General features: G+C 34.2%; 1 protein-coding gene across 11 annotated transcripts in view; it reads right to left on the reverse strand.

Moving 5' to 3' along the window:
• Positions 1–1333: 1333 nt before the first annotated feature.
• The window catches only part of chd5 (chromodomain helicase DNA binding protein 5), a 76164-nt gene continuing 62293 nt past the window's right edge, over positions 1334–15204 (reverse strand). For 8 of the 11 annotated variants that reach the window (XM_073916841.1, XM_073916838.1, XM_021479856.3 and 5 more), the window contains 8 exons: positions 14901–14987; positions 14280–14432; positions 14023–14131; positions 11068–11200; positions 10786–10981; positions 8105–8268; positions 7873–7999; positions 4466–4687 (listed from right to left, as the gene is read on the reverse strand). In XM_073916841.1, the coding sequence (XP_073772942.1) occupies positions 4560–4687; positions 7873–7999; positions 8105–8268; positions 10786–10981; positions 11068–11200; positions 14023–14131; positions 14280–14432; positions 14901–14987 (1097 nt within the window). In that variant the 3' untranslated portion in view covers positions 4466–4559. Of the gene's footprint in view, positions 4230–4465; positions 4688–7872; positions 8000–8104; positions 8269–10785; positions 10982–11067; positions 11201–14022; positions 14132–14279; positions 14433–14900; positions 14988–15204 lie in introns of those variants that run through there. The other 3 variants (XM_073916840.1, XM_073916839.1, XM_073916835.1) reach the window with 1 other exon arrangement.

Here is a 15204-nt window from a genome sequence, read left to right on the forward strand (position 1 = left end):
AAAAAGCAGCACCTAATTATGTAAAAAAAAACAATTTAACACCTAATTCGACGAATTCATACCCAATTACGAATGTAAAACAGACTCTAATAGGTAATCTACACAACATTAAGTGCAGGGTGCGAGTGAGAGGGGGGCAGTGTTTCAATGTGAAGGTGATGATTCGATTATGTTGTGATTCTATGACTGCTGGGGTCCATTCTTCATACACGGATTACTCAATTAGCTGGGTTTGGTTATTGACGATTTGATACAATACAGGATTGTTTCATCAAAAATATTTCATATAAACAGGATTAGATCGGGTCGTTTCAAGCAAAGGTAACAGTGAATGTATGTACCAAATGCTGATATTTTCTTACAGTAGTTGTTATAAACACTTGGGAAAATAGTAAAAAATAAAATAATAAAAAGTATATAGTTTCAGTTTGAAGTAAAAAAGAAAATTCTGTTCTAAAGGTAAAACTAAATAAATTGCTAAATACTCTTGACACAAGTGTTAAGCCTGCAGCCCACAACACGTGGAAAGATATTTCGTTTCATATTCAACAAACCGTTTACTAAGAATTTTATGTCCTTTTGCTCACATGAATAATTGAATATTAATCAGATGATGTCATTACGCTCATGTGCCGTTGGCCAATCGTTACATTGCTGATCCTGATTTCAAAGATCCATAGATCTGTCCTTCACAACACACTCAGTGAACTCAAATCAGTTCACCCAGACAATTTTATTCTAATTCACGAACATAATTGAAAAACCAAATAAGCCAGAGATCAGTTATAAAGATTAAAAGATGCAGTATCTGTCAAATCATCTTAGATTGTTTAAGCGAGGTACGAAAGAACAGATCTCTGGTGTTGATTGCTGTATGGTTTAAAAATCATGACAGTTAAAAAAAAAAACGAGTTAATTTCGGTTTAAATAAATATTAATTAATAAAAATATTAGTCTTATATATTGAATTTTTTTGTGCATTTGGGCAAGTTTTGGACAGCTTTTGGGTTGGAAAAAGTCAGCTAAATCTGGCAACAGTTTAAACAGAAATGGTGAGGAGGTGTCTTAGGTTGTAATCAGTTGTAAGAACTTTTCTAAAACCCTTTCCTGATCTTTCTGAAAAAAAATACCTACATTACAATCAGCTTGCAGTAGAAAAAACAAGCCACGTCAACTGTTTACTCATTTAATATTCAGTTTCTCTGAGACTACATTGCAATACAAAACAAAAACAAAAAAACAGTCGCAGGTTCCTGTTCATGTAGACTTTAAACCATTATTCCAAAACGTTTGAATGGGACGCAAACAATGAAATAATGAAACGTAGCCTAACTCTTATTGGAGGGGATTTATTAAAACACATAAAACAAATACACTGAGTACAAAGTGAGTTGATGGTAGTTCACTTATGTTTTCCATATTCTTATCTCTGCAAAATAGCAATATTTGTTTTGCTCGTAGATGTTTCGAAACCAGGATAAAGATCTCTCTGGTCCAAAGTAGTCTGAAGACAAATCACATGCTGTGCGTTCATGGCAACAAAGTTGTCTTGACCAGGGTCTTTTGGTAGCTTTTGAAGCCTAGTTTGTACTTGAATGAAAAGACTTCTAATATTAGACTGAAGCTTTTTTAAATACGTCATACATTCATTTTGGCTTCAGTTTGATTGCATTTAAATGGAGCGCAATGGCAATATCAACACGGATTAAAAAGTACAAATGAAAATGGCGTAAACTCCTCACACAAGATAAAAACAAAACTTCATTTCACAACACATTTTATGCTGCTGGCTCTCTCTCTCGTGGGTACAAGTTCCCTTGACTCTCAAGACTGTCTTTGCGTTTCATTGAAATCATTTGAGGTTTCTGTAGCGCGCGTGTGCGTGTGAACATTTAACTGCATTTTTTCCACATTCATAGTTTACACAAAAATCATCCTCATCGTCTTGAACCCCCAAGATAAAACTACTGCAAAAGAAGCTATGATCACGTTTACGGTCAGCCATGACACTTCAGCCGCCGAGATGCAGAAAACAAACAAAACTCTTGATCTACATTAATTAGCATGACTAATACCACAGACTGAAACTGAATATACAAGTTATTAAAAGAGGTTTCTACTGCGTTTGAAATGGCCGTCTCTATGGTCATGTCCGATCTCCATATAAAGTGCGCTGCTTAAAAACACAGTAACACAAGGCATATCATTTCAAATTGAAACAAAACAATCCATCTCCACACCACTTATGGCACCAGAACAATCATGTCAATACTATCTATAAGCTCGGCTTAGTAAACCGACACACTTACTGTAGGGTCCAAGTTTCAGCAATTCACAAAATGTCAAGTAAAATGCATCTATAGAAGGATATGATGGTGATTATAATAGTAATACAAAATTAAGTTTACAAATTTAAACTGATTAGAGCTCATCAAGGAACATGGAACAGGGTGAAAATGTCGCACAGATATCCCTGTTGAGCTCTCGCTCTGTTCCAGAAATTAAAAATTCATTTCTAGAAATATTCCAGGCATGCTGTTGATTGATTAACTGACAGAATGCACTTTTAGCCGGTCCCTCACTTTGTAAAATCAAACAAAACAAACTACTTTTGTGGATGGAGTGTGTAAAAAACTGCGATACACTTTAATGTTTATTTTGTTTCTGTATACACTTGCAAAATGAACTGCTATAAAAGCATTATTGTTTTACAAATTGAGGGACATCGCAATATTTTTTCGCATTCAACAGCACATTAATAAAGTTCACATTGCATTAAAATAAAATATATACCTTTCAAATTGTGTGTCACAATTTATCCTAATCTTAATTTGATCAGCTCACAGTTCATGAAAACATTCTAACTGCCATCAATATACAGTTGAAGTCAGAATTATTAACCCTTTTGAATTATTAGCCCCCTGTTTATTTTTTCCACTAATTTCTGTTTATCGGAGAGATTTTTTCAACACATTTCTAAACAAAATAGTTTTAATAACTCATTTCTAATTACTGATTTATTTATATTTGTCATGATGACAGTAAATAATATTTCACTAGATATTTTCAAGACTTTTCTATACTGCTTAAAGTGACATGTAAAGGTTTAACTAGGTTAACTAAGCAGAGTAATTAGGCAAGTTATTTAATAACGATGGTTTGTTCTGTAGACTATCGAAAAAAATTGCTTAAAGGGGCTAATAATTTTGTCCTTAAAATGGTGTCAAAACTGTTTTTATTTTAGCCAAATTAAACAAATAAGACTTTCTCCATAAGTAAAAATATTATCAGACATACTGTGAAAATGTCTGATGCTCTGTTAAACATCATTCGGGAAATAGCAACAAGAATCAGTCCAAGGCACTCGAATAAAGTGAAAAAAGTTTTTTTTTTTTCCACTTTATTCGAGTGCCTTGGACTGATTCTTGTTGCTGTTTTGATGAATCCCTTACCCAAAGAGCACCGACCATACATTTGAGCTTACCCCAGAGCACTTTTTGTTTGTGTTTTTCTGGATCGTTCGGGAAATATTTAAAAAAGAAAAGAAAATTCGAAAGGGGGGCTAATAATTCTTCAACTGTATATGACCACTCAAAAGTGCTATATTTTTGTACTAGTGAATATTTATTAGGCATGCAGGTCATGTGATCTCACATGAGTGAGCCCAGCTCCTTCTAAATTGAGCTTCTAATAGGCTACTAATACTTTTGATTGTACTGAATTTGTTATGCAAGACACTGCAGTTAAAAAAAAACATTATTTTTTGTGTGCAAAGGACAATTTTGAATTTTGAAATCTTACAGTTAATTTTGTATACTACAAAACTTGCTTTTGATTGGCATTTCAACACTGTGTCTAAGCAAATGTGTTACTGAGGGAAAAACCTTTTAATTATTAAGATTATTTCATTACTGGGAGCATCTTTAGCTTTCATCAACACTCTTTTCCTTTTCTAGTAATGTAAACTGGAAACACAACCTAGTACAGTTCTGAAAGCATACATAAGTGGTGACAATGCAAAATCATCTGAGGTTTTCCAGAGAATATGTCAGTCATTGCACTATTCTGTGTTTAGATGCACTACACAGCAATAACCTGCAGGGGCAGCAACAGCACATCATTCATGAGCAGAGCCAGGAGCAAAAGCAGAGGTCCTTCAGCTGGCCAGAAACCCCTAGCACCTCCAGACGGCTCAGCGTTAGCAGAGATCCAAATGTCCCTCATGGCCACTAAGAAACAGAAGCCATGATGTAAAAAAATTATAACAATAATTAAAAAAACAAAGCTCAGAGGACTGTCAGGACAATGATGCCCTCTTTCAGTAGCGTCCTCAGCCTCTCCTTAATCGATTAACACTTTTGTATCGCTGTTTTTTTTTTCCTTTTTTTTTTAAGAATGAACGAAACTTAAATCTACTGAATAAAACTTACAGGCGCGTACAAGTACAGATTCTGAAAGACAAAAGTGCAACTGATAAGGTTCGCTGTTTATTATTTCTTCCTCCAGCATTCTGTCTGTAGGTTTTAAACTGTACATTAACAGGATGGAGCATCCACAGGCTAGTCCTCGATGCATATAACATCACTGGGTTTGCCTGATTTTAAATCAGGGGTTACCACATCTCGCAGGACGTCACTCGACTTCTTCTCCAGGAGGCTGGTAGGGGCAGGAGGCCCGTTTGAGGAAACTGAAGAAGATAGAAAAGTAAAAAAAGGAGAAATTATACTTCATAGTCACCCCATTTGTTTATTTCCTTAGTGATCAGAAAGAAAAGTGATTTTTAGTACAGTTTGTATGCAATACTCCTGTTTTTTTTATAAGCAAAAAATAAATACAATTTTTATTGGTAACACTTTATTTTAATGGTCTATTTGAGTATTAGTTGACAGTCTGCTTAATATCTGTTGATATTGCTCCTTCAACAGACATTTAGCTGACTATAAGAAACTTTGCAATTACATGTCAACTTACAATAACCCTAACTCCAACCTAACAGTCTACTCATAATCTAATGAGAATTAGTTGGCATGTAGATGCAATGTAAATTAAGTTCAACAAACAGACCATCAAGTGTGACCTATTTTTAACCATCATGTACAGAAGACACACTAAAATGTCATTCAATGTTAATGTTTATGTACAGCAGGGCTGTCAAACACAGTTCCTGTAGGGCTGCAGCCTTGCACAGTTTAGTTCCAACCCTGCTTCGATACATTAACCTGGATGTTTAAAATAAGACTGATGGGCTGTTTCTCAATTCCAAGAACACAACGAACAGACTAGCTTACTCGCAGAAACTGGTCTTGCCAGGTCACCTCGGAAGAACAAACTCAGGATACCGTGAGAATAGAGAATGTGTCCTGTGAGAAAGGAGAAGCTCCATTCTTTCTGATGGTCACATGACCTTTACGTGTTTTTAATGGAAAGTTATTTAAACATTACAGCATTCATACAACATTTTATTGATTTTTTTTTTCTTTTCAATGTATATAACATGCACAAAATACTTTTAAAACGCAAATAAAACTAAATTTAATAGGAAATTCAATACCCTTAATGCCTTTATTACGATTTTCATGGTGATGTTTACTTTTACCGTCTCATTTAGAGAAACTCTTGAGTTTAAAAGGTTTTATTTCTGAACTTTAATAATGAACAGGTATAGAATACTGCACTTCCCACCTCCTTTATTCAGTCACAATGACTTTTGAGACTGTTCAAGTCTCCTCAAGTCTGCATCGGTGCATCCTCAACACATATTAAGAATACATCTGGGAACTTTCATAAGTCCTCCGTTCTTGTGGTCTTGAGTTTTGGAACTAAACTTTGGCAGTTGATGATGATGCTACACAAGAATACGAGGACGCAAGATCGCTGAAGAACACATATTGAGAAACAGCCAAGCATTCAATTAGGTCGATCAGGTGTGTTTAATTAGGGTTAAAGCTAAACTGTGCAGAGCTGTGGCCCTCCAAGAACTGGATTTGACACCTTTGATATACAGTACAGTATCAAAAAATTGTTTCAGATTCGTATTCAGAACCAATTGACGACATATTAAAAGACTCAAAAATGTACTTAAAATGTACATTCCACTGTCCTGCAACAACTAGGTTTGAAATATTTGTCTGCATTTTAAAATATGTATTTAATAAGTACAGGTTAGAATAAATATGTTGTTTCATTTCGGCATAAATATACCTCATGCTGAATGATGATGGATCATTCTTTCACCCATATTTTGACATTTAAATTCATCAACAAAAAAAAAATAGAGACTTATCTTGCAAATAATAAAATATGTTTTCTCTATATATACAATAATTTTTGCAAATATTTAAGGATGCAGACACCAAAATCAGTCATCTCATCTTTTAATAAGTATTTATTCATGTTAATTAGCTTTTTTATATCTATAGTTTTGATTGAAATTTAGCATCTTGAATAGATTTTTATTCCAGCTGTATTTTACTGGATTCCATTTTAAAAATCAGCCGATGAATAAAAATGCTCCATTTTCGTTTTCACCTATCATGTCATTTCTTTTCAGCTTTATTTATAGAGTGGACAACAATTTTATTAGTACAATAACAAATGTTTTATTAGTTTTTGTTAAAAGTCCACAGATCACGGAAAGTATCTCAGATTTCTCAACTACAATGTAAATTCAGGATGCACAAACCAACTGTGTTTGGATGATTTTCTTGTTAGTCAGATCATTTGGTCAGTTATTTTCTAAGTGGTTGATTCTTGGACTATATTATAATATATTATAATGTAAAATTGAAGTCATAAAGTCTGGCTAAAAGACACTAGATATGTTTTAATACAGCATTTAAGATGATTAGTACTGTTGATGAAACATACTGTAACTAACACACTGTTAAACATTCTATTTACTAAATACTAATTAATTCTATAAGTTTGCCCATAAAGCTGATTTGATGCAATTTGTTTTATATGAAATAAAGACTCTCTGACTTAAAGAAACAGTTCACCCAAATCATTCCATCATCATTTATTAATTAAATGATTAATTCCCATATTCATCAGGGATTGACACAGCGGAATGAACCATTAACTATTCCGGCATTCGTTTTACACAGCAGATGCCCTTACAGCATTATCACAGCCATATTGCCCTGCAGCCCAAGACCGGTGAAGCTAAGCAGGGCTGAGCCTGGTCAGTACCTGGATGGGAGACCACATGGAAAAACTGGGTTGCTGTTGAAAGCGGTGTTAGTGAGGCCAGCAGGAGGCGCTCAACCTGTGGTCTGTGTGAGTCCTAATGCCCAAGTAAAAGTGAAGGGGAAAGTATACTGTCAGTGGGTGCCGTCTTTCGGATGAGACGTTAAACCGAGGTCCTGCCTCTCTGTGGTCATTAAAAATCCCATGGCACTTCTTGTAAAGAGTACTGGTGTCCTGGCCAAATTCCCTCTCAGCCCTTAACCATCATGGCCTCCCAATTATCCCCATCCACTGAATTGGCTCTATCACCGTCTCTCCACTCCACTTATAGCTTCATGATTGTGAAGCACTTTGGGTGTATGGCCAAACACAATAAATGCGCTATATAAATACACATAACATTACATTACATACATAATTTAGTAACCCTTTAGATACCTTTTGAGACTTACTTTAGCATAACAAAAAAAGTAAATTATTGCACAAAATCAGTCAAAACAATTTAGGTCTTATTGACTTTCATTGTTTGGACATTCTGCCTGCCAAAGAAAGTATCTTCGAAAAGATATGAGAGAGTAAATGATGATAGAATGTTCTTTTTTCGGTGAACTGCCCCTTTAACTCAACTGGTGAGTTTTTGATTACTGCATGCTCTCCATGTCAAGACTAATGTAGGTCACTAACCACTGACGTACGGCCCCAGGGGCATCTGGCTATAGTTCACCATGGCGGTGCCTCCAGGTCCACGAAACCCTCCGGCGAAACTGCTATTATACATCTGAGAACAGCCGAAAGAGCCCTGAGGGAAAGGCTGAGGGAAGATAAAACGGAACATTCTTACATGAAGGTTGATCCACATGAGGCCCATCTATTATTCATCATGTATGGACCACACATATGGCAGGAGACGTGTCACCTGCTGAGGTGGCGGCTCATTGCCCCGGCTGGTGAGTCTGCTGAGGATGCCCCGCTCTGACATCTGGAGCCGCGCGGACACTGGTGGCACCCGCGAAAGCATGGAGGGCAAACGCGTCACATCCGCCTTCATATCACTTAACAACTCCTCCAGCTGATTTAACACTGAAACAACATCAACTCAATCAATTAAAGCAAGGTGCAAAAAGCAATCAAAACAGGTGTCAAAACAAGTGTCTTTTTTCAAAACTCTACATACAGTTCTCAAAACTGTACACACAAGATGCAAAATGCCTTACATCTGCTTCAAAATGTAACACTGCATTGAAAATGCCATAAAGATGTGTAAGAATAAAGCATTTGCAACAAATGGCAAACACTTCTTTTATAATAGTAAATGTTTGGGTACACCATGTTAACATGTTCTAAATGTAAAGCTCTTTGCTCTTTCATACACTGTAAAAAGTGATTAGTCACTTAAAGTGACTAAACTAATTGCATTAAAAGCAAAAAGTTGCCTTTACAAAAATAATGTAAGTAAACCCATTGTAACTTGCAACTGTTAAGCTGACCTAATGTTTATAATTATGCTTATTGTACTTACTTTTTTTAAAGTTAATCCTTTTTTACAGTGTCAGACTATTTTCGCACGTCTGTTTTTAAATAATTACTGAAATTATTAAAATATTACATATTTGGTACCTTATTAAGTCTATAAAAAGTTGACAATCATAGTCTGCATTGAATTTAGAAAACGCACTGGAGTCTGGAAGAGCAGATTATTTTAGTTACAGTCATTTTGCTAGATACAGAAAAGCTGAAAAAAAAAAAAAAAAAAAAAAAATATATATATATATATATATATATATATATATATATATATATATATATATATATATATATATAATTAATGTGTATTGGAAAACGTGATTCGTTGATTAGTTGTGATTATTTTTTTAAAAGTGAATACAACTTGCATAATTATAAAAATTAAGTCAGCTTAACAGTTCCAAGTTACAATAGGTTTACTTACATTAGTTTTGTAAAAAAAAAAAAAAGTCAAGTGGTTTTTGTCAAGGCAATTGGTTTGCTGGCTTTAAGTAACTAATCACCTTTTACAGTGTAGGCTTATATCTACAATTCGATGCAATGTTCTACAGCCACAGTTATCTGCTGAGAGGAATAACAGGTACATTGTAAACATTGACATGAAGAAACATAAAATAATCATTACTGTTGCATACAGTAGTATACAACAAAACTATAAACATGCTGTATTTAAAGCATAGTTAAAACAAAAGTATATTCTCCAGAATACAGTAAATGCAGAGTGTGCTATACAAATTAAATTTAATGTATTATTATTATTTATTATTATAACGCAGTGATTGGTTAGTGATCAGTAGGGCCAGGCGGAATCTGCAGACATTTTTGCTATTTCTGTGCAGAACTGTGTTAAAAATCTGTGGATTTATGCAGAATGATTTTGGGAGTATCATAAATAAAAGCTTAATATGGGAAATAAAATGTAACACCTTATTAACTTTCATTTAATGTTACAATGCAAATTCAATTAGATTGCATTGCATTTGCAATGATGACAGATTGTGAAATGTGCTACTTTATCCACATGACTCCACATAAGATCAAAGCACACTTCTACATCACTGCATGTTTAGCTCCACCCACAATTCATGACATCATTTACTTATCCTTTATTTGTTGAAAATCTATTTTAGATGCTTTCTTCTATTGAAGACAAAATAATATATTCTGAAGAATCTGACACATATTAAATTCCACAATTTTCTAGTCAACATTATAACCAATATCCAGCATTCCTCAAAATATCTTCTTTTGCGTTCAACTCAAGAAAGAACTCATAAAGGTTTAAACCACATGAGAGAGAATAAATGAATTTTCATTTCTGGCTGAACTTTAAGCTGTAGTAGGTAAATAACAAGAGAGGTAAATGCAGGTCTAAATATGCAGAAACCAAACTATAAAGATGCTCTAAAGACACGTCAAGCTGCTGTTCAGTTTTATGTTGTGGAAAAAGAAGTCTTTGAATTACCTTCCTCTTGATTACAAATATCAAGAAAGAGTGGATGAACTTTATTTTAATTAAGATTTAGAGCACGTCAGTAAGAACTTGGTCCTTTGTTCACAATCATTTTTTTTTACCACTGGTTTGTTTAAAATTTAGACACAAGTAGACATTGGTTTTTAAAAAGACTGAAAACTATTATTACAGCTAATTATTAAAGTTATTGCAGGTAATTATTGCTTTGTCTTTTTGTTTGTTTGTCAAAACAAGTGTTTGTAGCCTAAATCAAATCAGTCTATTTATGGAGGATGTAAACTGTCAGTGGGTACACATCTGTCCTTTTAAACTTTCAAAAAAAAAACTATTTAAATATCCAAAACTGTTAGCCAATAGCATGAGGGGGTGTTTACTTCTAAGTCTCCACAATACATCATATCAATTCAAATGGGGAGTTCAGTCAAAACAGGACAGAAGTTCACCTTAGAACATTTTTTACAAAATAGATCTGCTCATTTAGTACTGAATAAAACATATATTCTAGATAAAACATGTAAACCTAACATCAACCCTCATCTAAAGACCTTAACAAGTTCCAAACTTTTATTTATTGTATATTTTATTATATTTGAAATCACCTTTGTGCAGCACTGCATTGGCTGGCTTGTTACCAGCCAGAGACTCTTTGGAGAGGTGCTGATGAGACTCGGCCAGACACTCCACTTCTGCAAAACGTGTGTTGAGGGCCATGGCAGGATGACTGGGGTCCTGAGTCATGTTCAGGTACGCCGCACGCCGGAGCTGCTCCTCGATGACCAAAGCTTGTTCCAGTAGCTAAATCATGAAGGTAAAACATGCGAATTTAAAAGGCTATGTTTTTAATTGGCTAAAACAAAACATAGGTACAGGAAAACTTGTACCTTAAAGCGTCTGGCAAGGAACTTGTTCTTCATTTCTAAGTAGTTCCCTTTATGCATTTCAGTCTTGAAAGGCTCATTGAGGATGGCATAACGTGGGTCATTCTGAATGTCCTGCCAGCGGGCATAACCATGTCTGAGAGCACCAGGTTAAGGATTTGTATATAAACTCATATATTGCAATGGTTTTAGATAAAATTGTAATGAAGCACACAACAACTGAAATGGTTGAGATTTATTTTGTATTGGAAAAAACACACAAAACAACAATATTGGGCAATATTTGGTTTTTAAAATAAATTCTGTACTTTTTAGACTAGTTAGATATATACTTTGAGACCATGGTCTCATCAATTGCACTGTTCTTTTTTATCAATAAATTCTAATATAAATGTATTACAGTCTCCACAAGAATATATTTAGAACTATAAATACTTACTACCAGGGCCGTATATATCTAAGTTGATATTTAGTCGCACCATGTTGGTGTTTCGTAACATTTAATTTTTACAAGGTGGGTTGTTAGCCCAAAGCCCAACCCCTAACCTGGAGGACCAGGGGCCTCATGTATCAACGCTGCGTACGCACAAAAACTTTGCGTACGCCAGGTTTCACGCTCAGAATCGCTCACGTTTGGATTTACTAACAATGAACTGAACGTGGGAATGTGCGCACCTTCACGGCAGCTTTCTGGCAGGCGTACGCACATTTTTTGTGCGTGTCTGTTTTATTTCCATTGGCGACTCCTAGAGGCAGTTGTGTTAAATTCTTCTCTACAAAGTGTCTGATCCTTGCAATGGCAGCTGTATGAGACGGGTTCATATAGTAGGTATGTAAGATTTCCATACCATACAGTTGAGCAGCTAAACATTAAAGCACAATTTGCAGCGGTCGCCTGTTTTCCCAATGTAATCTGAGCTATCTACTGCACGCACATTGCTATAAAGACACTATCTGAAGATAAATTTGCATGCGTGAATCAGAAACATTTCCATTCAATAAATGTGCAAATAAAATATGATGCACAAACTTATTAATGATTCCTACTTGTCTTTCTCGTGATAAATAGTGGGCAAAATCTGATATGTAGCGGGAAAAAAAGAAGAAAGTATTCATCAGACGCTGGATTCGAACCGAGTTTGTGCTCGAACGTGTCAGTATATGATCATATGCTTCTTATGAGGTGCGCCACTGAGACTGCTAAGGGTACTGCAACAGTTTACAGATATAAACCACACTATTTCTTTTGTAAATGCACTCAGTGCGATGTTCAGACCCAACTGTGTTAACCGTATCAGCTAAACTCTCCCACTCTATTTTTTTCTTTTGTTGTTAATTCCGGAGAACAAACTTGCAAATAACACCGCTTTTCTCCGTTCTACCTCCGAAAGCAGCACCTCCAATTCACATTCTGTTCAAAGTTTCTCTTTTTGTTTGATTTTGCCGTTGCTTTTTCGTTGGGTTTTGCCATTAGCATAGTCATTAGCATATTCATACGGGGGAGGAGGCAGGGAGGGGTTTTGTGCTCGTGCATGTTGCGCTCAGTTTCACGTTCATTCGGATGTACAAAAGAATATGCGTGAGATTCGGCGTACGCAGTGTTTCATACATCTGAAATTTTTTCTGCGTACGCACATTTACAGCTTTGTGCGTACGCAATGTTTTAGTAAGATTTCCACGCAAGTCTTCGTACATGAGGCCCCAGGACATAGACACATTCATTACAAAAACTTTAGCTTTATTCAATTCAACGCATGTCCTTGGACTTGTGGGGGAAACCAGTGCAGCTGAAGGAAACCCATGCGAAAACAGGGACAACATGCAAACTCCACACAGAAATACCAACTGACTCAACCAGGGCTCTAATTAGCAACATTCTTGCTGTTGGGCGACAGCACGACCGTGGCGCCCATAACTATAAATACTAAATAATAAATACTATTTTGTTATTTTATAATAATAAATATAACAATAAATATAATTCTCAAACTTTAAATGAGTAAAAACAGCATAATTGGAAAACTGAAGACTGCAAATAATAATTACAAAAATGTCTTTTAGTTAATTACATTTTATTTCATCATATATTAACTTAAAAAACTGATATTATTATTATTATTATTAATAATATTATTGTTATTATTATTATTATTATTATTATTATTATTATTATTATTATTATTATTAGTGATTTTTTAAAGTATTCACAACACCATCCTGACCCAATTTTTTCAACAGGTTACACACTTATTTTAATGTTTTTGTTCATGATTGCAAGTTAAAATAAAAATTTTTTTTTCATTAATTCTTGCTTTGTTTTTTTTTGTTTTTTTTTTTCTGCTGGTCTAATTCAAAATTTACACTTATCAATGTTCACAACTACAATGCCCAGCATATATAAGTACACCCCTCACAAATCTACCTTTTAAATTTATATGAAGCCAAATCTGGAGCTTATCTAACAAAATAACTTACAATAACGGTCCAAAAACTATACTGTTTTTGTGTTGTGTTACACCCAAATGTATATGTTATAGAAAAATATTAACCACAAGTTTTAAAAAGAGAAAACATCAAGAGAAGCAAAAAATTTAATTTAGTTGAAATTTTGTAGGTTGTAATTATAATTTTTTGCAATTTTTTGCTTGAATTTAATTGTATTTTCTTTTAATTTCTAAATATGCTTGGTGACTAAAATATAATTTTAATAAATATATCTGTTTAATAATTCTGTTTTATTTAAATGCACCAAAATACACTGCCTATATTCACTGAGAAATGGATCAAAATATGGCGTGTACTCAATTATTCTGAGCACTGTATATAATGACACTGACAAAAAGAAACCGTAAAAGAAACAACAAAAACAGCACAAGCGAAATTACAGTAAGATAACAAACATGATTAAAGCGATATTAAGACAGCTCAAAAGTGCTATGGAAAGAAGAATTAGGATACGTTACGATGCCAGCCAGCAGCCAGTAGTCATGGCGACGATGCCAGATGTCGTATATTTTGCCAGATGACACAGCTGCGCGTTCCTCATTCTGCCATAGCGTGTGCAACTCTGAACACACATAAACACTCATGCACATCCATGCATACTTCTTTATTTCTGCTAAAAATCACTCCTAAAGATCCTAAATATGTGATACACTACTCGCCCATGTGTTGATTTGCCTGTCAAAAACGACATTAATAAGACTGTAACTCACCTGTGAATCCTCCATCTGCAATGTTGAACATGAAGCGAGTTTTGATGCTGCTCTTGTCATCTCTGTGGCCCTCGTCCGTCTCATCTCTTACATCTTTCTCTCCATTCACTTGGTTTTCAGGAGGGTCTTCAGATTTTACATCATCAGGAATGGCTACAGAAATGTCATCGTTTGAAAGAAAGTAGATTTAATTTAATTTAATTTAAAATATATTATTATATTATATTATATTATATTATATTATATTATATTATATTATATTATATTATATTATATTATATTATATTATATTATATTATATTAATTATATTATGTTATGTTATATTATATTATATTATATTATTTATACATTTTGATCTGTTTAGAATTTTTAATAAAAAAAAAAATACAAAAAAAATCACATTGCATGATTTGAATCTGTACACAAATTTTGGTCATAGGGTTTTGTATGTTTTTGTAATGTTTTATTGTAATATTTGATAAGATGTAATATTTATTGACCATTTTTGTATTCCTTTTTTTGCAAAATGTATTTTTTAAAATGCCAATCTGTAGATAAAATGGATTTGAAAAATATTTTATTATGTTAACTGAAGTATCATAAAAACCACAAACACTGACCTGGTTTTTGTTCCTTATCCTCTGTTTTTGGAGGGCTGGGTTTAGTTTCCCCTCTTTCTGGAGAAGTCTCTTTTCCTTTACCACAGTCTATAAGAAAAGCAATCATTTGAAACTTTCATTATAGGGAATAATACTTTAAAGAAGCATTATTAATTGGTGTTAATAAAGAAGAAGGTATAAGCTACTGAAAAAGTAAGTAAAGCCGCAGTCACACAGGATTTTTCTCCCCATAGACTTCCATTCATACACATGCGAATGTGGCAAAGCAGAAATGCAAGCTTGTGAAACAAGTTTCGCCGTTTGC

Source organism: Danio rerio, chromosome 11, assembly GCF_049306965.1.
Source record: "Danio rerio strain Tuebingen ecotype United States chromosome 11, GRCz12tu, whole genome shotgun sequence".
NCBI classification, from domain to species: Eukaryota; Metazoa; Chordata; class Actinopteri; order Cypriniformes; family Danionidae; genus Danio; species Danio rerio.